Source organism: Hemitrygon akajei, chromosome 12 (genome assembly GCF_048418815.1).
Source record: "Hemitrygon akajei chromosome 12, sHemAka1.3, whole genome shotgun sequence".
In the NCBI taxonomy this organism is placed as follows: Eukaryota; Metazoa; Chordata; class Chondrichthyes; order Myliobatiformes; family Dasyatidae; genus Hemitrygon; species Hemitrygon akajei.
This window is the reverse complement of record NC_133135.1, coordinates 65,599,946-65,622,781: the sequence shown is the minus strand read 5'-3', so window position 1 is coordinate 65,622,781 and position 22,836 is coordinate 65,599,946. Positions and strand designations below refer to the sequence as shown.

The 22,836-nt window shown below is 46.2% G+C and overlaps 1 protein-coding gene across 1 annotated transcript in view; it reads right to left on the bottom strand.

The window, feature by feature from the left end:
- axdnd1 (axonemal dynein light chain domain containing 1) overlaps positions 1-22,025 on the bottom strand; it is a 157,457-nt gene extending 135,432 nt beyond the window's left edge. The window contains exons 1-3 of the mRNA XM_073063319.1: positions 21,992-22,025; positions 21,294-21,424; positions 16,593-16,697 (exon numbers count right to left, since the gene is read on the bottom strand). Of these exons, the coding sequence (XP_072919420.1) occupies positions 16,593-16,697; positions 21,294-21,402 (214 nt within the window). The 5' untranslated portion in view covers positions 21,403-21,424; positions 21,992-22,025. The remainder of the gene's footprint in view (positions 1-16,592; positions 16,698-21,293; positions 21,425-21,991) is intronic.
- Between the last annotated feature and the right edge of the window lie 811 nt (positions 22,026-22,836).

Sequence of the window (22,836 nt, the reverse complement as noted above, 5' to 3'; positions counted from 1 at the left end):
CCCAAAACTTCGACCATATATTCCTCTCCATAGATGCTGCCTGGCCTGCTGAGTTCCTTCAGCATTTTGTGTGTGTTGCATGAGGTTGCGCTGCGGTCTCTAAAACCAGCTTTGTAACGATACAACAGGAGCAAATTCTCTCAGTACCAAATCCAGACCCAAGGACCAGTGCTACTCTGTCGCAGACTCTTCATGGGTCTGTATAAACTTAGATAAAGAAAATACAAATTATTTGTATTTGCTGCCCAGCAACCCACCAATTTAATCCCCAGCTTAATCAAAGGTTCAAAGATTCAAAGGTCCAATTTAATGTTGGAGAAGTGTATACAATATACATCCTGATATGCTTTTTCTTCACAAACATCCACGAAAACAGAGGAGTGCCCCAAAGAATGAATGACAGTTAAACGTAAGAACACCAAAGTCCCCCCCTCCGCGCAACAATCGCCCTCCCACCACTGGCAAAGGAAAAGCATTGGCACCCCTACTGAGCACTCAGGCATGAGCGAAGCAACAGCAAAGACACAGACTTGCAGTTACCCCAAAGACTTCGAATTTCACCCAGAATTCGACATACCACAGGTTTTCTTTCTCCCTAATAAGGGAGAATGGGGGTGTCTCCATTTTCCCAGTGAGCAGGGAGACATAACAAACAACTCGCTGGTTTACGATGTTAAAAGTCCGTTACGTTGTTTTTTTCAAGCTCTATGCCCCAAGATCATGAAGATCCCAGGTCTTTGGGCACACAGCAGTAGATTTTCCAACTCCCCTGACGACACACAGCTCTCCTGCCGTGTCACCGACCCTCGATCAGCCCGTCTCCAGAGCCCTGAGATCTTAGACATCCAAATTGAGACGGACCGTCAGGCCAAACCCTTGGCGTGCTGAACAACGGCCAGTCCTGAAACCCCGAGAACAGGTCCCTTTCCCACAAAGAACCAAAGTCAGTGTGTAACTCCAGGTCAGGGTCTTCAGAAGAACCCTGAAAGGGAAAAATAAAGGAAGGTCCTTACGGTAATTATAGCTGGAGGTTGGTAATGGGGATAAGCTCCCACTACCTATTAAATGCTCCTAATGGCGTGTGTCTCAAATAGTCTCCAACAAGCAAGTCCAGCCCCTGGCCTTCATATATGGCTTAGCTACTAAGCCCAGCGGAGCCATTTCTGCTGACAAGAGACAGGGCAAAGGCAGGTTACTGGCACCTTAAAACCAGTTGCTTTGGGCGCATGGGGCTCATCAGCCATAGTTGGTAACCCATTTAGGAGAAGGAGAACTCTGATCTCAAACTTCCATTACCTTCTGGCGACACTCATTCATGGGGAAGGCTTTGGGAGTAAATCCTGAGAGAAAAATCCAAAGCTGGAGTCCCTAAGGCTGTCCTACATCTGAATGGCAAAACCTGCAATGCCGCTGGTGCCAAACTGTGTTGGTCTCAGCCTTTCCTTTGGGTTCATCAGCTGCATGGAGAGAGGGAGCCTGCTGCACGGGTAACAGATTGCTCTCCATATCACACTGCTCTGGCTTGCAATCTGTCTTACGTACCACAGAGAGCTGGGACGCAACATTTGTGGTCAAGCCCAACGAACAGCGCCTCTGAATCACAGGACAATTTACAATGACCATTTATCCTAGTAACCAGCAAGTCTTTGGACTGTGGGAGGGATCCAGAGGATACGGAGGAAATACATGTGCACATGGGAAGATGTTCATACTATCTCACGGATGCCTTCAATGACGGATGCTTAAAATTCCAGGTTGGGTGACACAGATAAAAGTAAAGAAAAGTAGTGCATTATTTTGTTAAGTGATACTGTCTCGTGTAGAACTATTGCTATTAGAGATCATATTGTATCTCAATTCACTGAAAGAGAAAACATTGAACCGGTGTGCAATTCAGTTTGAAGAGTCTACTTGTATAGACAATTGTAATGCTGGAGTTCTTTTTGCTAATCTGTGCTATGCCAATGAAGGAGACTTTCAGGAAGGTCTACTTTCTTCTGTATAACTGCCACAAAATATAACCATTGGCAAAATGTTCCGCATTCTGCACAAGTATTTTACAAGGCACTGACTCCAGAAGGACTGTGACATTGTATTGACAGAGCTGCTGCAGGCCAGGGAAGGCATGTTACTTCACCTGCTCAAACAACACATTGCATCTTTCACAGAAAGGTACTGGCAACCAAAAAGTTGTCCAGCTTAAACATATCCTATTATATTCATTAAAATAGTGAATTTTGAGAAATGTTGAATTCTTTGCTGTGGTGTGTGAATAAATAGGGGCTGATTACCATCATCTACTTCTCCTGGTGTGGTGAACTACATATACCTGTCTGGACACGCCCCTCTGCTGACTGCTCCTGTGGCTCCTCCCACAGACCCCTGTATAAAGGCGGTTGGAGGAACTGCTCCCCCCTCAGTCTCCAGGATGTTGTGTGGTCTTTTCTTGCAGCTAATAAAAACCTGTCGTTTGCCTCCCGTCTCCGAGAGTTATTGATGGTGCATCACCTGGCTCATGCAAAAGTTGTCACTGATGAAATACAAAACTGTGTGTATGAACGGCAAAGTGAATTTGAAGCTTTTCTGTTTCTAAATAACTTCCCTCTGATAGAAAACTTTTGGGATTTGTTATGGTTCACCAAGCTTGCATCTTGATCACTTCAATCATACAGATCTGCCAATGTAGGGAATGCTTCTAGTGCATTTGGAAAAGCAAACAAGATCAGTTTTTTTAAAATGCTAAGGTCTGGAAAGGAGTTGGATGCAATTGTTTTGACTGGTCCCATCTTCTGGCAGCAAAGATGTCATTCTCGCTCTCCAAAGCAAAGTACAATACAGTCATTCCATCTAAAATCAACTTGACAAAAATTCCCCACTGACTCCACTCCATTGAAAAGGAAGCACAAAACTGGTAATCCTTTCCTGTTGACACCGAGACCTTGCAGTTTCTAACTTTACAGGACAAGTTGATTGAGTTGTGTATTGATGAGAGGCCAAAGATCCTTTTTCCAAAACCCAACTTTTCCTACTTTCTTGCTTAAATTCAATTCTGAATACCCAGAACTGAATGGGCTTGCGGTCAAAACCATAATGCTGTTCTAGTAGATAGATGTATGCACCGCAGGTACAGGACCTCAGCCCATTACGCTGTCGTGAAATGTTTAAGTTAATGACTCCGAATCCCTTCTGCCTGCACATGATCTGTATCCTTCCATTCTCTGCATACTCATGTGCCTATCTCTTAAATGCCTCTTGTATTTGCCTCCACTACCAGCCATGGCAATGCATTCCAGGCACCCACCATTCTCTGTGTAAAAAATCTTGCACATCTCCTGTCAACTTCCCCTTCCACTTTAAATGCATACCCTCTCATATAAGACATTTAAAGCTTTGGAGAAAAGAACTACCCACTATCTACCATGTACACTTTTGATCATTTCTATCAGGTCTCTATTTACCCTCCGCCATTCCAGAGAAAACAGTCATAGCTGTCCAATGTCTACTTGTTGTACACACTATTAAATTCAGGCAGCATCCTGATAAACCTCTTCTGAGACCCACCATGGCTTCCACGTCCTTCCTATATCACGGTGACCAAAATTGTATGCAGCACTCCAGATGTTCACTAACCAGACTTTAAAAAGCTGCAACATAACCATTGTGAAACCATTGCCTCAACTAAAAAAGGCAAGCACTTTATACAATGACTTTACCACCCTATCAATTTGTGTAGTCACTTTGAAAGAACTACAGACTTGGACCTCAAGGTCCCTCAGTACATCAACACTGTTAAGGGCCCTGCCATTAACAGTGTATTTTATATTTACATTTTATCTCCTAATACCTCACTTACCCGAATTAAACCCAATCTGTCATTTCTTTGCTCATCTCTGCAAGTAATCTATATCTTTTTGTATCCTTTGGCAACCTTCTGTAATATCCATAACAGTAAAACCTTTGCGTCATGAGCAATCTTTAAAACCCACCCATGCTTTTGAATTTAATAAATCTTACACCTGTCCCACAACGTGAGGGAGTAAAAACTTTTGTGTTATGACTCCATTGCAATGTACACACACATGAATTTAAAAGTCTAATGCCTTCTAGAAAGAAGCTTTTCCATAGCCGGCTAGTCTTGACTTTAATACTGTGGTACCACTTGCCAGGTAGAAGCAGCTGAACCAGTTTATGTTTGGGGTGATTGGTGTCACTGATCTTCCAGGCCTTCTTTACACACCTCAATGAAGGGAAGTTCACATTCACACATGTTCTGTGCTATCCATACCACTCTCTGCAGGGCCCAGTGATCAAAGTTGGTGCAGTTCCTGTACCAGGCGGTGATACGGCCAGTCAATATGCTCTCAATGGTGCCCCTGCAGAAAGTCTTGAAGATTTGGGGGCTCATGTTGAACTTCTTGAGGTGAGGTGGAAGAGGGAGACACTGTTGTGCTTTTTATGCCACACTACCAGCGTGTGCAGTCCAAGTGAAATCTCCAGTGATGTGGTTACCGAGGAACTTGGAACTACAGTCAGCCCTCCTTATCCGCAAGTTCCACGTGCGCGAATTCAACCAACCGCAAATCGAGAAAATCCGGAAGTGCTCTTCCAGCACTTGTTGCTCGAGCATGTACAGACTTTTTTTCTTGCCATTATTCCCTAAACAATGCAGTAAAACAACTATTTTACATAGCATTTACATTGTATTAGGTATTATAAGTAATCTAGACATGATTTAAAGTATACGGGAGGATGTGCGTAGGTTATCATGAATCGGGATCGGAAAAAATCGGAAGTTCTCTTACTAAGTAAGTCGGAACATGAACATCCGGTATTATTTAGCGTCAGTTAGTCAAATGTTTGTTTTAGTATTGTTACGCTTGTGCCCAACTCTGAGGGGTCGAAGGGTCCCAAAGTAGCCCCCTCCTTTTTGAGAATCGCAAGATCGCTATTAATTCAGGTCAGGAGACCCAGGAAATGAGAGAGAGACGTTTGGAATGTCTTGGCCCCTCGGCGATACAAAGCTACGGGAAACGGCCATTGTCTCTGGGAGACGGAATTGTGTATTGAGTACTGTGCTTCGTGGAAGCCCTCAGGCAACGTGGGCTGGTTGGGGGATGGCATCATTCCACCCCGATTGACATCTGAGACCCTGTGAGTCAGGATAAAAGAGGGTCTGTGGGAACAGCCCTTCAGACGCACCAGAAGAAACGCTAGAAATCCTGTAACAGCGTAATAGCGAAAACCGGTGGAAAGCCACGTGCGTCCTTTTCCATTTGCCTCGGAATTGGTGGGCCTTGCCACGGAAGAACGGCTTTAGCTAACAACAAAGGAGAAATCAGCCCCAACGACTCTCGAAGGATTGACATCATAAAAGGAATGGGCAAGTTTTAATCTCTCTCTCTTGACTCCAACCAAAGGCTGCAGCCGGTAGCTTGAATGAACTTGAGTGACTTTTATATTTCCATCGGACAATACATTATCCCCTAGACAACGATAGAGTTATTTCTTATTGATTATTATTATACCCGCGCTTTTAGATTTAGTATTGACGACGTATATTATCTGTATGGTTGCATTGATATTATTTTTGTGTATTTTTATCAATAAATACTGCTAAAAATAGTACCATCAGACTTCAACGGACCTCTCTATCTTTGCTGGTAAGTGACTCAGTTGCGGGGTACGTAACAGTATATAGTATATATTTTACCTTCCTATGCATATAAAACACTTAAGGATGTATGTTTCAGTGCCAGGCTCAGAAACAGAAGTTCCTGAGTTCGATCCAGTGACAAATTGCTTCCAAGCGCGCACTCCATCCATGCCTAGTTGATGTGGAGGATCAAAAACCCAAAACCCCAATACCCAATAATTAAACCCCTACGTTGCTTAGTAATAATTGTAGCTTTCATTGGGGCAGGGCCTTTCTCACTTTATCCTTTAAAATTGCTCCAATCGTTGACCGACTGTAGCCTAACGCTTTTCCAATGACCAATGGCGTTACACCTCTTTCCGATTGCTTTATTATTTCCACTTTATTTTCAATCGTGATTATTTTTGTGAACAGAAACACTGGATTCAGAGCTCCACCACCGGGTCCTAAGGTCCACCGCACTGAGACAGGTTGAATAAGGGACTTGAGCATCCGCGTTTTTTGGTATCCACGAGGGGTCCCGGAACCAATCCCTCACGGATAAGGAGGGCCGACTGAACTCACCCTCTCACCTTCAGTCCCATTGATGTTGATCAGGCTGAACTCACCCTCTCAACTGCAGTCCCATTGATGTTGATCAGGCTGAGCCTGTCTCTGTTCCTCCTGGAATCCACAATCAGCTCTTTTGTTTTTTGGACATTGAGGGAGAAGTTGTTATCCTGGCGCCATTGTGTCAGGGTGTTAACCTCTCCTCTGTAGGCTGTCTCGTCACTGCTAGAAATAGTTTTCTGATCCATATCATTTATATATATATATATATATCACAAGCAGCAGAGGTCCCTGCGAAACACCACTAGTCATAGATCTCCATCCACAGTAAGACCCATCGACCACTACCCCTAATCTTCTGTGGGCAAGTCACTCCTGAAATTGTTGCTAATATTTCCATGTTGCAAATGCAGACTGCTGGACCTGTGCCACATGGTGCACTCATTTGGCGTCCATTCCACAAATTATAGCGCGCTTACAAATCCCACTCAAAGACTGAAGCAGATCTTAACTGAAAGGCTAAGGCCTGCTTCAAATATCTACATCCTCAAAACAAATATATAAAAACAGGACAGTCCTTTCAGCCTTGGGTTCAGCAATTAAACTTCTATTGGAATCCAGCAAAACAAGTTTTTCCTGAGATTTTTACATGACACCACCTTACAGCCAACAATATGACCTCACTTGCCAATCATCTGCCACAATCCTCTTCGCTGACTTCTCATCATACTCAATAATCCTTTAATCTTTTTCTCCAGCATTGCCCAACTAGAGCCTTCGCTCCAGTCTCCCCAACCCTCCCACAAAATCTCTGTGCTGCCCTGCCTTATTCATCACCTTTATGTGCTGTGTCCCTTCTATATCCACTACTTCAAACACCCCTTATCAAGCCCCAGAATTACCACTCTAATAACTGCCTGCCAACTTTCTCCCCTCCAGCAATTCTGCTGCTTTCTCTCTCCACAGTTTTGACCATTGCCTGATACAATACCTGAGCATCCCCTTCATCACCGCTCCTTCATGGCAAGTCAGATTTTAAAAAATTTTAGCTCAGTCATACACATGGTAAAAGGCTTCCACCAAAATCCTGTTCAACACAATACACACAAAATGCGGGAGGAACTCAGCAGGCCAGGTACCGTCTGTGGAAATGAATAAATATTATGGGCCAAGACCCTTCTTCTGGACTGGAAAGAAAGGAAGATGCCAAAATAAAAAGGCAGGGGGACGGAGGATAGCTGGAAGGTGATAGATGAATGAAGGAAGATAAGAAAGGTAAAGGGCTGGAGAGGAAGGAATCTGATGGGAGAGGAGAGTAGACCATAGGAGAAAGGGAAGGAGGAATGGACCCAGAGGGAGGCAACAGGCAGGTAAGAAGAGGTGGGAGGCCAGAGTTGGGAATAGAAGAAGCAAGAGGGAGGGATTTTTTTAACTGGAAGGAGAAATTGATATTCGTGCCATCAAGTTGGAAGCTACCCAAATAAGGCGTTGCTCCTCTACCCTGAGGGTAGCCTCAACGTGGCACAAGATGACGCCATGGACCAACAGATCAGAATAGAAATAGAAATAGGAAAGGGAATGAAAATGTGTGGCCATTGGGAAGTTCTGCTTTTGATGGATGGAAGTGGGGGTGCTCGACGAAGAAATCCCCCAAATGGCTGGGCGGAGTTAAGATGGCTGTCTCTTTGAGCACATCTGCGGAAACAGCTGAAATTCTTCTCTTTACTATCTCTTCTTTCCCTTTTCAAGGTGGTTGGGATTCTATCAACGCCTTGATCTGGAAGTGGCACTCAAACTGCATTTTTATATACAGCGAATGAGTTCCCATCCCTGGAGCTCGTCGGCCAACCATTTTCTGACACTCTCCAGGTACGGTTGGGAAGATGGTGCCTCCGGGGCACGGCCCTGCAGACAGCCAATTCTAGGCTGGTGTTGCTGACCGAGGCATCGCGGGAGAAGAAACATCAGGATTTCACTGCAGCAGATTATGAACGGATGTGTGGCCTCTCTGTCTTTCCCCTGATGGGGGTAGTTTGCCGCTGATTCTCGGGTCGGGAATCTTGGAGTAAAAAGCAGCACGGCAGACCATAACAGCGACTGTCAGTCTCCCCCTTCACTGTGATATTTCTCTGTTCCTTCTTAGAGAGTGAGCCTGGGGCATGTCGAACTGTCAGGTAAACAGTAGTTTTTGTTGACTGCAAGTCATGGTCTCTGTTTGGGTGCTTTGGTGGGCGCGGAGGCTTTTTGCCGAAATGGGTGGGGGGGGGAGGTTGATGCTTTGGTGAGAAGACAGGAGAGAAGATGGTGGAGGATGCTGGCCCCATGGCACAAGATGCTTTGTGCAGACGGATGGCTTTGAGGAGGAAGAACCACCAGCCCGTTTGTTCAAGATGGATTTCAGGTGACCTTCAGGAGGTGGTGTGTGCTTTCACGTAGACCGAGGGTCAGGTGCATGATTTACAGACAAGTTCAAGATTTGAGATCCATCGTGCACATGTGACTGTTTAAGTATAATGGGCCCTTTTTGTCTTTTTTCTTGCCTTTAGTAACTGCTAAAGTTTACATTCTTAAGCATACCTATGATTAATTGTATGCAATGTATGACCTGTATTTTCTTGCCGACAGGCAATTGTCAGTGGCAATAAATCACACAGTGTTCACACAAACTGGGATTTGGTTGGGCAAGGCATCCCAACCTTACAGAATTTGACGGCACCAAAGTTGGTTACACCCTAGTCATACAAAGCCTGAGAAAGGTGGGTTTCCAGTGGCTGTTAGTGTGGGGCTAATGAGCTGCATTTCCAGAGATGCCCAGTAAAAGGGTTTTTCATGTATTTACAGTACTCGGGAGTAAATGGTCTATAGAAGTGGGGCAAAGCAGCAGTGAGGTCATGGACCCCATACAGATTACAGGCGAAGATATGTTCACTGTCTTGAGGCAAATTAGGGTGGATAAATCCCCAGGGCCTGACAAGGTATCCCCTCGGACCTTGTAGGAAGTTAGTTCAGAAATTGCAGGAGCCCCAGCAGCAATATTTAAAACATCCTTAACCACGGATTGGAGGATACCAGAGGATTGGAGAATAGCTAATGTTGTTCTGTTGTTTAAGAAAGCCTCGAAGAATAAACCAGGAAATTATAGGCCAGTGAGCTTGACAGCAGTAGTGGGAAAATTACTTAAAGGTATTCTCAGGGACCAGATATATAAATATTTGGATAGACAGACTGATTAAGGATAGTCAGCATGGCTATGTGTGTGGTAGGTCATGTTTAACCAATCATATAGAGTTTTTTGAGGGGGTTACCAGGAAAGTTGATGAAGGCAAGGCAGTGGATGTTGTCTACATTTTCTTTAGCAAGGCCATTGCTTGGCACTCAAAATGAGGTAGTAGATTGGATTAGACATTAGCTTCATGGGAGAAGCCAGAGAGTGGTAGTAGATGGTGGCCTCTCTGACTGGAGGCCTGTGACTAGTGGTGTGCTGCAGGGAATAGCGCAGGGTCTGTTATTGTTTGTGGTAAACTGGATCAGCAAATTTATAGATGACACCAAGATTGGGGTGTAGGGGTGATGCACCATCAATAACTCTCTGAGACATGAGGCAAGATATAGGCTTTTATTGGCTGGAAGAAAGAACAAGCAGCAAGTGACCACCACACTACATCCTGGAGACTGAGGCCAGGGCGGTGTCTCCAATCGCCTTTATACCGGGGTCTGTGGGAGGAGCCACAGGAGCAGTCAGCAGGGGGAGCGTGTCCAGACAGGTATATATAGTTCACCACATTCACCCCCCCCTTTGTTTTAAAAGAGAGTCCCCATGGGGCGAAGTTTCTTACAAGTATATTTACAGGTTAAGTCTATCAGGTGGTCGAATCTGTTGCTGCGATCTACGTAGCACCGGCTGTGATTGCACAGTTGCCGGTGGTGATTGCACTGGAGACGGTGGTTGTGCTGGTTCCGGCCTAACTGGAGGTGTCAGCCCACTAGGCGTCAGTGATCCCTCATGCGTGTGCGAGGTGCCTGGTATATGCGTGTCATGAGGAGTCTGTGTAGGGCTCAGTGTGCGCGGTGTCACCTCGGGTACAGGGTTCATAGTTACCGTGGAGCGTTCGGGGTAGTGGTCTGCTGCTCCTGCGGGCACCAGGTCGCGGACGGAGACCGTGTCCTCCCGCCCATCAGGTAAGACCACGTAGGCATACTGGGGATTCGCATGAAGTAGGTGAACCCTCTCGACCAGCGGGGAGTATTTATTACTCCTCACATGTTTCCAGAGCAGCACTGGCTCTGGGGATGTCAGTCAAGCCGGTAGGGTGGTCCCAGTGGCAGACTTCCTGGGAAAAGAAAATAGGCGCTCATGAGGGGTGGCATTGGTGGACGTACATAACAGGGAGCGGATAGAGTGGAGTGCCTCAGGGAGGACCTCCTGCCATCGAGAGACTGGCAACCCTTTTGACTTAAGGGCTAAAAGTGTGGCCTTCCACACTGTGGCATTCTCCCTCTCCAACTGTCCATTACCCCGGGGATTATAGCTCGTGGTCCTACTAGTAGCAATGCCCCTAGCCAGCAGGTACTGGCGCAGCTTGTCACTCATAAAGGAGGACCCTCTATCACTGTGGATATAGCAGGGATATCCAAACAGAGTGAAGAGCTGGCGCAGAGCTTTTATGACTGACGTGGCAGTGGTGTCGGGGCAGGGGATGGCAAAGGGGAACCGCAAGTACTCGTCGATAATGTTGAGAAAGTAGACATTGCGGTCGGTGGAGGGAAGGGGGCCCTTAAAGTCAACACTCAGTCGCTCAAAGGGGCGGGTGGCCTTGATAAGTTGCGCCTTTTCAGGACGGTAGAAGTGCGGTTTGCACTCAGCGCAGACTTGGCAGTCTCTGGTCATTGTCCTGATGTCCTCAAGGGAGTAAGGCAGGTTCCGGGCTTTCACGAAATGGTAAAATCGGGTGACCCCCGGGTGGCAAAGATTTGCATGGAGGGCGTATAGCTGGTCAAGCTGTGCGCTGGCACATGCTCCCCGGGATAGGGCATCGGGGGCTCACTGAGTCTTCCAGGCCGATACAGGATATCATAGTTGTAGGTGAAGAGTTCTATTCTCCACCGCAAATTTTTATCATTTTTGATTTTGCCCCGCTGTTGGTTGCTGAATATGAACGCAACTGAGCGCTGGTCGGTCAGCAAGGTGAACCTTTTGCCGGTGAGATAGTGCCTCCAGTGCCTAATAGCTTCCACTAAGGCCTGGGCTTCTTTCTCCACCGCGGAGTGCCGAATTTCAGGGCCTTGAAGGGTACGAGAAAAGAATGCTACTGGCCTGCCTGCTTGATTGAGGGTAGCAGCAAGTGCAAAATCGGAGGCGTCACTCTCTACTTGGAAGGGAATGGTCTCGTCCACCGCATGCATCGTTGCTTTGACAATGTCCCCTTTAATGCAGCTGAAGGCCGCGCGGGCCTCGGCCGAGAGGAGAAATGTGGTAGACTTGACCAGGGGGCGGGCCTTGTCTGCATAATGGGGGACCCATTGGGCGTAATAGGAAAAGAAGCCCAGGCGCCGTCTGAGGGCTCTGAGGGTGGTGGGAAGAGGGAGTTCTAACAGGGCCAATGACCTGTTCTCCACGACATACCCAAGGATAGCGAGTCGGGTGGTTCCGAACACACACTTGTCCCTGTTATAGGTAAGGTTCAGGGCTTTGGCCACTTGGAAAAATCGTTGGAGGTTGGCGTTGTGATCCGGCCAGTCGTGACCACAGATGGTGATGTTATCCAGGTAGGGAAATGTGGCCTTCAGTTGGCACTGGTGCACCGTCCGGTCCATTTCCCTCTGGAAGACAGAGACACCATTTGTGACACCAAAAGGGACTCGCAGGAAGTGATAGAGCCTGCCGCCCGCCTCAAAGGCAGTGTAGGGGCGGTCCTCTGGGCGGATGGGGAGCTGGTGATAAGCGGATTTCAGATCTATTGTTGAGTACACCTTGTACTGAGCTATCTGGTTGACCATATCTGTGATGCAGGGTAGGGGGTACTCGTCAAGCTGCGTGAATCTATTGATGGTCTGGCTGTAGTCCACAACCATCCTATTTTTCTGCCCAGTCCGAACAACAACCACCTGGGCCCTCCAAGGACTTGTGCTTGGCTCAATGATCCCCTCCCTGAGCAGCCGCTGCACCTCCGACTGAATGAAGGCCCTGTCCCCCGCGCTGTACCTCCTGCTTTTAGTTGCCACAGGTTTACAGTCGGGGGTCAGGTTGGTGAACAGTGGTGGGGGAGGGATCTTAAGGGTGGAGAGGCTGCAAGTGGTGTCAGTAGCGCAGCTGTCGGCATGGTGCTGGGTGGGATGTGCGGGTCGGTGTGTGTGTGTGGTCAGTAGCGGGGTATATGACGAAGTCCCATAAAACTGAAGATTCCTGACAGTGAGTGGTGGGAGGGGCCCATCATATGCCATAGTCACACTTTCGAGGTGGCTCTGGAAGTCCAGCCGCAATAGCACAGGCGCGCACAGTTGAGGCAAGAGCAGTAGCACAAAGTCCCGATATTCTGTGCCCTGCATCACCAATGTCACTACACAACCCACCCGGATGTCTGTGGAATGCGACCCAGAAGCCATGGTGACCCTCTGGCTTACCGGCCGTGTCACGAGTCCGCAACGTTGCACCGTGTCCGGGTCAATAAAACTCTCAGTGCTGCCCGTGTCAAACAGGCAGCTAGTCCTGTGCCCCTCCACCAGGATGTCCATCATTGACCTTGCAAGCTGGTGTGGGGCGCTTTGGTCGAGGGTTACGGTGGCCAGAGTTGAACTGCCGTCTTGGTGCCCGGTAAGCACCGGTGGGTCGGGGGCGGGGTGAGGTGGCACCGACAAAGATGGCTGCCCCCATGTCTTGCACGAGGCGGGCAGGCAAGATGGCGGCCCCCATGCCTCTCACGAGGCGGGCAGGCAAGATGGCGGTGACCAAGATGGCGGCCCCCATGCCTCACACACAGCGTTGCCTGACCCCGCTCGTGGTTCAGACTTACAGACCTTGGCAAAATGGCCCTTCTTCCCGCAGCTGGAGCAGGTCGCTTCTCAGGCTGGGCAGCATTTTCGGGGGTGCTTTTCGAGTCCGCAGAAATAACACTGCGCGGACTTGCGACTGGCAGCAGCTGTGGTCGGTTTCAAGGAGTTCGTGGACTCGCGACTGGCAGCGGCGGTGGTGAATTCCAGCGGGGGATCGCGCGGCTGGACAGCGTCGGCGTTGTGCAGAGCAGCCTCCAGCGTGTCGGCCGTCTCGATCGCCGAGCGTAAGGTAAGATTGGCATTTTCCAGCAGCCGCTGGCGCACGTACACTGACCTGATCCCCGTAACGAAGGCGTCTCTTACCAGCAGCTCCGCATGTTGTTCCGCAGTCAGTCCTTTGCCGTTGCAAGTTTGCACGAGTGTCTGTAGGGCTCAGAGAAACTCAGCGCTTGACTCGTCGGTTCGCTGCCGCTGCGTCGCTAAGCGATGTCTTGCGTGGACGGTGTTCACCGGCCGCAGGTACTGTCTTTTGAGAGCGTCCAGTGCCCCTTGGTAGGTCGGCAGGTCCCTGATAAGGGAGAATACTCTCGGACTTACTCTTGATAGTAGGATTTTGTACATTGTGGCAGGCTCAGTCACTGGAATCGCTTGCAAGTATGATTGGAAGCATGCAAGCCAGAGTTCAAAGGCAAGAGCTGCTTCTGGAGTTTGGGGTCAATGTCTAATTTTTCCGGACGTAAAATGCTTTCCATGTTTTAAAACTTCCAGCCAATAAAATTGATGCACCATCAATAACTCTCTGAGACGTGAGGCGAGATATAGGCTTTTATTGGCTGGAAGAAAGAACAAGCAGCAATTGACCACCACACTGCATCCTGGAGACTGAGGCCGGGGCGGAGTCCCCAATCGCCTTTATACCGGGGTCCGTGGGAGGAGCCACAGGAGCAGTCAGCAAGGGGGGGGGGGGGGGGGCGTGTCCAGACAGGTATATGTAGTTCACCACAAGTGGATAGCAAGGAAGACTTAAAACTTGCAGTGGGATCTGGAACAGCTGGAAAAATGGCTGATGTAATTTAATGCAGACAAGTGTAAGGTGTTGCACTTTGGGAGGGCAAACCAGGTAGGTTTAACATGGTGAGCAGTAGGGCACTGAGGAGTGCAGCATAACAGGGGGATCTGGGAATACAGATACATAATTCCTTGGAAGTTGCATCATAGGTAGATAGATTCGTAAAGAAAGCATTGACACAATGGTCTTCATGAATCAATGTATTGAGTACAGGAGTTGAGATGTTATGTTGAAATTGTATAAGACCATTGGTGAGGCCTAATTAAGATTATTGTGTGAAGTTTTGGTCACCTACCAACAAGAAAGATGTAAATAAGATAGAAAGAAAGCAGAGAAAATTTACAAGTGTGTTGCCAAGACTTGAAGACCTGGGTTCTTGGGAAAAGTTGAATAGGTTAGGATTTGATTCCCTAGAATGTCGAGGATTGAGGGGAGATTTGATAGAGGTATGCAAGATTATAAGGAGTATAGCTTTTTCCACTGAGGTTGAATGAGACTACAATGAGAGGTCATGAGTTAAGGGTGAAAAGTGAAATGTTTAAAGGAGATTTTCTTCGCTCAGAGGATAGTGAGTATGGAGTGAACTGCTAGGCAAGTGGTGGATGTGGGTTTGATTTCAAAATGCAAGATAAATTTGGATAGACACATGGATGGGAGAGGTATGAAGGGCTTATGATCCAGGTGCAGGTGGATTAATGGTTCGGCACAGGGTCAGTTTCTGTGCTTTAGTGTTCTATAACTCTTTGACTGAGAGAAATGTGAGGTGACTTTGCTATAACATCAGATAATAAGCGGCATGAAAATAATTGCTAAGGTGTTGCTTCTCCAGGCTAAAACCTGAAGCATGGTTTCATCATATGTAGTGAAATATATTGGATTAAAATTACAAGGAAATTCTTCAAAGAACCAAGAATCTGTGGATTCTCAATCACGAAGGCAGTGAATCCAGTAAATTTTGTACTTTAGAGTACTCAAGGTCAGGTGGGAATAAAACAGTAAAGTTGAATTAAAATAAAACATCGGAGGAGTATAGCAACATTAGCAGGCTATATATCTTATCACTGTCTTCTATTTCATTTGTTCCTGTATTGTGGGTCAGTAAATTGCAGTGGATCATTAGTTTTTAATCATGTAGATTCCACATTTAAAATAATATACTGTGAATTTCCTTCCCCTCACCTTCTTATTCTGACATCTTCCCCCATCCCCTTCCTTTCCAGTCCTGATGAAGGATCTGGCCCTGAAACATCGGCTCTTTATTCATTTCCATAGATGCGGCCTGATCTGCTGAGCTCCTCCAGAACTTTGTGTGTGTTACACTATTTCCAATCTGTAGCTCAGCGGCTGGATGAATGGCTTTATAATAATTAATACCTTTCCAAAATTAGTCTGTTCAACATACAACAGTTAACGATTTATGCAATTGTAACTAGGCAATATCGTTATCTACAAGTCCGTTAAGATAAGAAAAGGCTGTGAAGAAAATACTCATGTAACAGCCTGGGAAAGGTTTCACTGCTAACATAATGGTCTTACTCTAGTAGCAGTTTTTGGGTTATGGTTAGTTATAAGGGGTATTTTGGAATGTGAGTCGTCCAATGAAGGGTGTGTGTTTTCATGTTGTGTGCCTGACACCGGTGTGAGCTGGGTCTTTTGTTCAACAGGAGATGAAGAGAGAAGAGGTCGTAGGACTCGACCTGGAGCAGGGCCATGATTTGACGAAGCCCAGGGAAATCGAAGGAGGATTGATGAAGGGGAAACCACGAGCTCCAACTTAGAATGTTTCATTAAAATAGGCCTTTTTTTTGTGCTTTTTCTTTACTAACCCTTTAGTCAAATTAAGAATTATAAAGCTAAATTATTTAATTGTATGTGGTGTACTGTCTGTTATTTTGTGGTACTCATTTGTAAGAGGGTAACGAATCACACAGCATCCACACAAACGGGCTTACACCTTAATCTCAAGTTTGGCGGGGCTGGAGATGCTCTTCCCTAGACCTACACAGCCGAGGAAACCAGTGGTTCGCTCAGCTCATACACTTGCTGACCATCCCTGGATCTCCTGAACTCCCTTTAAATTTACCAGATTCACTGGAAAGTTAATTATTGCACTGTGTAGCAACACACAAAATAATGAATTAGAAGCATGCTGGAATAATAATCAGAGCAACGGTCAAAAGAGCAATCTGCTCATCTTGCACCAATGAATTTCCAAGCTTACCAGTTTAAAGGAGTTTCAAGCAATTTAGTTTTAAAGAGATCGTGATTATCACTTTTCTCTTTAAGCTCTGATCCTGATTCCTACTAAGTTTCAATACTGGCACGTCATACCTTGTGTGCAGACTTTGGTGACAGACTTCTCACTTCCATCAAATACCGGCTCTCTGCCAAAACAGTTGCATATATCCAATATCTGTTCAGAGGTTTGATTGGACTCTAAAAGAAAAGCATAACTATGGTTTTCATTAGCTTTCAAGTTGCTGAAGTTCTTTATGTGCAAAGCAGGTTCTTCATCTGCATTAATATAAAATCCATTTTGAAATCCACTTAGCAGCTCGTAATCTTTTGCTCTAATACACTTAGCATGTTGGCCCAAAGCATTAAATTACTTTGTGATTAGTGTTCTGTTTAATATTCTTCCACTTATAAACCACTCTATCTGATACTGCATCGTGTCAAGGAATTTTAAATAATAAATTTATGTAATACAGTCTGATTAACTGTTTTCTAAGCTGATAATTTTTCACCAGTCTTCCTGAAGGATTTTGCCAAAGATATGGAATGGAAGTAAATGCAGTTCACTTCCAGATCGACAATATGTTAAATGAATGGGAAAAAAAAGCTTTATTTCTATATTCAATTCAGGGTCACTGAACAGCAAATAAGCAGGCAGATTTTGGAAAAGTTCAAAAATAACACAGTTGTTGTCATTCAACTTCCCGAATATTGATTGGCACCTACTCAATGCAAAAGGTTTAGATGGGATATAATTTGTTAGGTGTGTCCAGGAAGGATTCTTGACACAGCATGAGGACAGGCCAACAAGAGAAGAAGCCATACTGGATCTGGTGCTAGCCATGAATCTAGTAAAGTGACATCTCATAGTGGGTGACCATATTGGAGATAGTGACCACAACTCCCTGACCTTTACCATAGCCTGGACAGGGATAGGAGCAGATGGTATTGGAGAGTATTTAACTGGGGAGGGTTAATTATAACAGTATTAGGCAGGAACTTGGGAGCATAAATTCAGAGCAAAAGTTGTCATGAAAATGCACAGCAGAAATATGGAGACTGCTTCGGGACCATTTGCATGAATTCTGGATATGGTTGTCCCACTGAAACAGACAAAGGATTATAGGGTGAAGGAACCATGGTATACAAAAGAGATGGAACATGTAGTCAAGAAGATGCTTAAGGTTTATGGTGGATACTTAATGTTTGGAAGTATACGTAAGACTTGGGAAGCAAAAATCAGTCAGGGCTCTTGAGAGTTATAAGCCAAGCAGGAAGTATATTAGGATAGGGTTTTGAAGAGGTAGAAGGGGACATGAGAAGGCCATGGCAAACAGAATTAGGGAAAACCTAAAGGCATTCTATAGGTAGTGGAGAATAGGAGGATGACTAGAGTGAGGGTTGGACCCCTCAGGAATAAAGGAGGGAACATGCACCTGGAGTCAGAAGAGGAAGAGGTTCTTAATGAATACTTCGCTTCAGTTTTACCAGGGAGAGGGACCTTGAAAAATGTGAGGTCAGCAAGCACAGGCTAACGTGCTGGAGTGGGTCAGGGAGTGACACAGCAGCATAGCAGGTAGTGCTTGCTTTACAGTCCCAGCAATCACCGATCAGGGTTAGATTCCCTCTGTGGCTGTAAGGAGTTGTACGTTTTCCCCATGACTGCACTGCTTTCCTCACATATTCCAAAGATGTATGGGTTAGTAAGTTGTGAATATGCTGTGTTAGTGTCACAAATGTGTTGACCTCTGTGGATTGCCTCCAGCACAATTAACATATTTCAATGTACATGTGACAAATAAAGCTAATCTTATCTAAAGAAAGAGGCAGTGTTGGTGCTTCTAAAAAACATTATGATAGATAAGTCCCTGGGGCTGGACAGGATATACCCCAAGTTACTAAGGGAAGCAAGGGAAGAGATTGCTGGCACATTGATGATCTTTGTATCCTCACTGGCCACAGGAATAGTACTAGATGATTGGAGGATGGCAAATGTTGTTCCTTTGTTCAGGAAACGTAATAGGGATAATCCTGGGAATTATAGACCAGTGAGCCTTACATCAGTGGTGGGCAAACTAAAGGAGACTATTCTTATGGACTGGATTTATGAACATTTGGAAAAGCAGTCTTATTGGGGATAGTCAGCATTGCTTTGAGAGGAGCAGGCTATGCCACACAAGCCTGATTGACTCCTTCAAGGAAGTAACAACACAAATTGAAGAAGGGAGAGCAGTGTTTGACCTGTATGTGGATTTTAGTAAGCCATTTGACAAGATTCCCCATGGAAAGTTCATCCAAAAAGTCATGAGACATGGGGTTCATGGAAACATGGTTGCAAAGATTCAGAGCTGGCACAGAAAGAAAGCAGAGGTTGGTAGTAGATGGAGCATACTTTGCCTGGAGGTCCTTGACTAGCGGTTGTTCCACAGGAAACTGTTTTAGGACCCCTGCGCTTTGTGATTGCTATAAATGTCTTGGCTGAGTAGGTGGAAAAGTGAACGAGTGTATTTGCAGGTGACATGAAGGTTGGCGATGTGTAGATAATGTTATTGTAGGTCACAGAAGGACATAGACTGGATGTTGAGCTGGGCTGAGAAGTGGCAGGTGGAGTTCAATCCAGAAAAGCTGGAGGGTTGAACAAAGGCAGAGTACGAGGTTAATGGCAGGATTCTTGGCAGTGTGGAAGAGCAGAGAGAACTCCGGGTCCAGGTCCATAGATCCCTCAAAGTTGCCATACAGATTAAGATGGCATATGTTATGTTGGCCTGCATTAGTAGGAGTGTTAAGTTCAAGAGCCACAAGGTAATATTGCAGCTCTATAAAACTCTGGAGTATTGTGTTCAGTTCTGGTCTCATTATAGGAAAGACATGGAAGCTTTAGACAAGATTTAGAGGAGATTTTCAGGATGCTGCCTGGATTAGAAAACATACTTGACGATGAAAGGTTGAGCAAGCTAGGACTTTTCTCTTCGGAGTGAAGGAGGATGAGACACAACTTGATAGAGGTGTGTAAGAGGTATTAACAAAGTGGAATCCAGTGCCTTTTTCCCAGGGTGAGTACCAAAGGATATCCTTTTAAGGTGAGTGGAGGAAAGTTTAGGGGAGATGTCGGAGGAAGGTTTTTACATAGAGGGGTCAGTACTGCTGAGTGTGATGGCAGCAGCTGAGATAGTAGGGACATTTAAGAAACTCTTAGATAGGCACATGGTTGAAAGAAAAAGTGGAAAATTATGGGTCATGTAAGAAGGAATGATTAGATTGATCATGGAGGATGGCCAAAGGGCCCACATTGAGCTGTATTGTTTTATATTCTATGTTCTAATTAAACAATGGGTAAGTGATGTGTTATGTGGGAGTTGGGACAGGACACTGTGAACCTCAGCAGGCAAACTTCAAAGCGGGTCTGCATCTCAAATAAAGGAACGTGGGAGATGAAGCCCTTGTGAGTTTAAAGCAAGCCTGGAAGCAGAGCTCTGGTAACCATACGAGGAGGTGTGGGGAGGTGGCAGCGTCCCAGTGAGTGAAAGGAAAGCAGGAGGCACAACCCTGGTGAGTGGAATATGGGATCCAGAGTCTTGTACAGGAAAAGCATTCTTGAGAAACAGAACTTCAATGTTTAAACATTAGTTTAAAGAAAGTAGCTCAAGTTAAGTAAAACAGGAAGTACTTTAATAGTAACAGTTGATTATGTACTATATATTGCAAATAGAGTTCAAATGGTACTCTAAATAAATAGAGGCAATACAGGAACCTCAAATACCTAGAATATGGACTTGTATGACATATTCCATGTCCTGGACAACAGCACATACAGGAATATGGGGGAGCATTGAGACTGGACCCAAATGCAGGACGCAGACACTGAAGTACTAGGAACAGGACAGGTCGCAGACAGGGCTGGGGAAGCAGGACCGGGACGAGGGACTGGGAACAAGGAGCCTGGGGTGGAATCCGAGCTCGAAACTGGACACAGACCCACAGCCTGGTTCTTGACTCGGGCTCGGACCCCCAAACCAGGCAAAGACATGACAAGGCCTGGGTTCTGGGAGTTGGAAACTTGGGCTCTTGGAGGCCTGGGTAGCTCAAGGCTTGAGTCTTGGGCCTTGGAGTTCTTGGAGGCTTGGGTAGCTCGAGGCTAGAGTCTTGGGTTCTTGGAGCTAGCCGCCTGGCGAGCCGTGGGACTCCTGGGCAGGACACGGGACACAACCCGACAGAGGCAAGGAACAGGAAGGGACAGATCCAACCAGAGGGTAACAGCAATCAGCCTGGCTTACCCGACAGGAAGAGAGCTCACTCTGGGGTGGCTCCAGGACTCAAGGCAGCCGGTAACCTCAGTGGGCTACAGAACAGCCAAATCCATAACTCACTGAATGAGCTAGCCTTCCACGGGTGAGTTACTCCAAGTGGAGACTGACAAGACAACCACCCAACCACACTCAATCCCAGAGCCACTTATATTCCCAGCCAACAAGATGAGCATCAGGTGCAAATACTTGAGTCCAACCGAAACAAGGGACAGTCGGAGGACCCGGAGTCTGGAGTCCACAGACTGGAACGCGGACTTCAGACCAGACCATGACAGAAGTGTTTTTACCTGGAGGATATCAGAGCTGGGCTCTGGGGTATGGAGCTTAACCAACTACTGATGCTATCCTGATCTATTGAAGAGCCTGAGCGCATCATGAATTGTTCGCTTCAGCCGGTAATCACCCTCAAGCTTAAGATATTTCACACAGGGAGTGGTACATTCTGACGTAAGACTTATATATTGTAAAATCAACTCTGCTTTTTGTGTACCTGTTTGCTCCTCCATTTGTCCACACACTTTCTCAGTGGGTCTGCTGTTGTCAAGCGTTTGATCAGCAGGATTAACCAGGGATACATCTTCAAAACTTTCATCACACATTTCCAAGAACTTCCTCGTATTTCTAGAAGAAGCCATAAATAAAATAATGCTTCTAATTAAATTAATGGCATGTTTTCTATTCATTGAGTAGACACAACACAAAATAAATTATGAAGATGTGCCACACCATTCGTCCGACTCGTGTCTCTTAAGCACTCCTCATACCTTTACCCCACTGATAACAGCTTTCACAACAGCTAGTGTTACTCTTTATAACACATCCAGAATAATCCTGCCAGAATCACATCCATTTTCTCTGTCGTAAAGTATCCAGAGTTTTATATTTGGGCCAAGCTTTCCCTAGTTAGCTGGAATTCCCAAAGGTTTCCTGACAATATATTTTGTAGAACATCAGATGAGCGTTATTAAGGGCACTCTGCATTTGTACCATTAATTTCCCATCTTTACTGTATTTTCTTTCACTTCTGTACTAATGTAACATGGAACAAAAAACTGAGGTGAGGATAATCTTGGAGCAATGAATAACTGTCATATTTCATGTTGAGTTCTTTTTGGAAAATACAGCCATTACAACGAATGGGAAGTACAGTACTCCATTTGCTGACAATACTGTCCAACTTAAACTCACAGTGACCGAGCCTTCCGCAGCTTCCCAGACTCACTCAAACCTGGCTGGTCTCTGCGTGTTGCTAAGGGCGACAGGCCGCCCAATCCCAAATGGAGCGTCCGTTGTCAGGGGCGACCGCCGCCCAACCGCGCAGGCTTTCTGCCCCGTTGCTAAGGCTTCCAGGAATGGGAGTAAGAAGTCCCCGTTGCCAAGACAACACTCAACATCAAAGCTAAAATTTGATTGCAATTTTACTGATTTAAAAGGGTGAACCGACACTTTTAAATACAACGAGCCAACTTGGGCCACGGGAGCACAAACCCCTTACCCCAGGCGCCGTTGCTGCCACGAAGCCCACGCTTTGCCCTCCAATGTCGGGTGAAGATTGCGAGCAAGTCCGCCGTGTGAAGGAAACCGCCTGAAAGTGACCAGGGTGCGGTGTCGCTGTGGTTACAGGGAGGCGGCCGTGTCACGCCACCTCAGGAATACCACTTGACTGATCACTTCTTTGGACAACCGGAAAATGTAACGGGTGTAGCGGAACATAAAAGCTAATAACACAAAGTATATACGATAACTTTCCACAGTGACTGCAATGCTAAACTCCGAATGAGAGAAATACGAAGAGATCCAGTGACAGGAATGCAAACGTTCTGGTGCCGTTGAAAGGGAAGGTCAAATATGCAAAAGAGAACTGGGAGGAAAGGAAGGGGGTCCGGCATTTTGCAGCCGTCTGCAGAGGTCACAGTCCCTGAACAGGAGCTGTGTTAGAGATCACCCCACCCCACCCCACACTCCTACAGTGGTCTTCAAATGCAGCAAACTCTTGTTAACCCGGGAGCCCTGGGACACAGTGGAGTAATTGT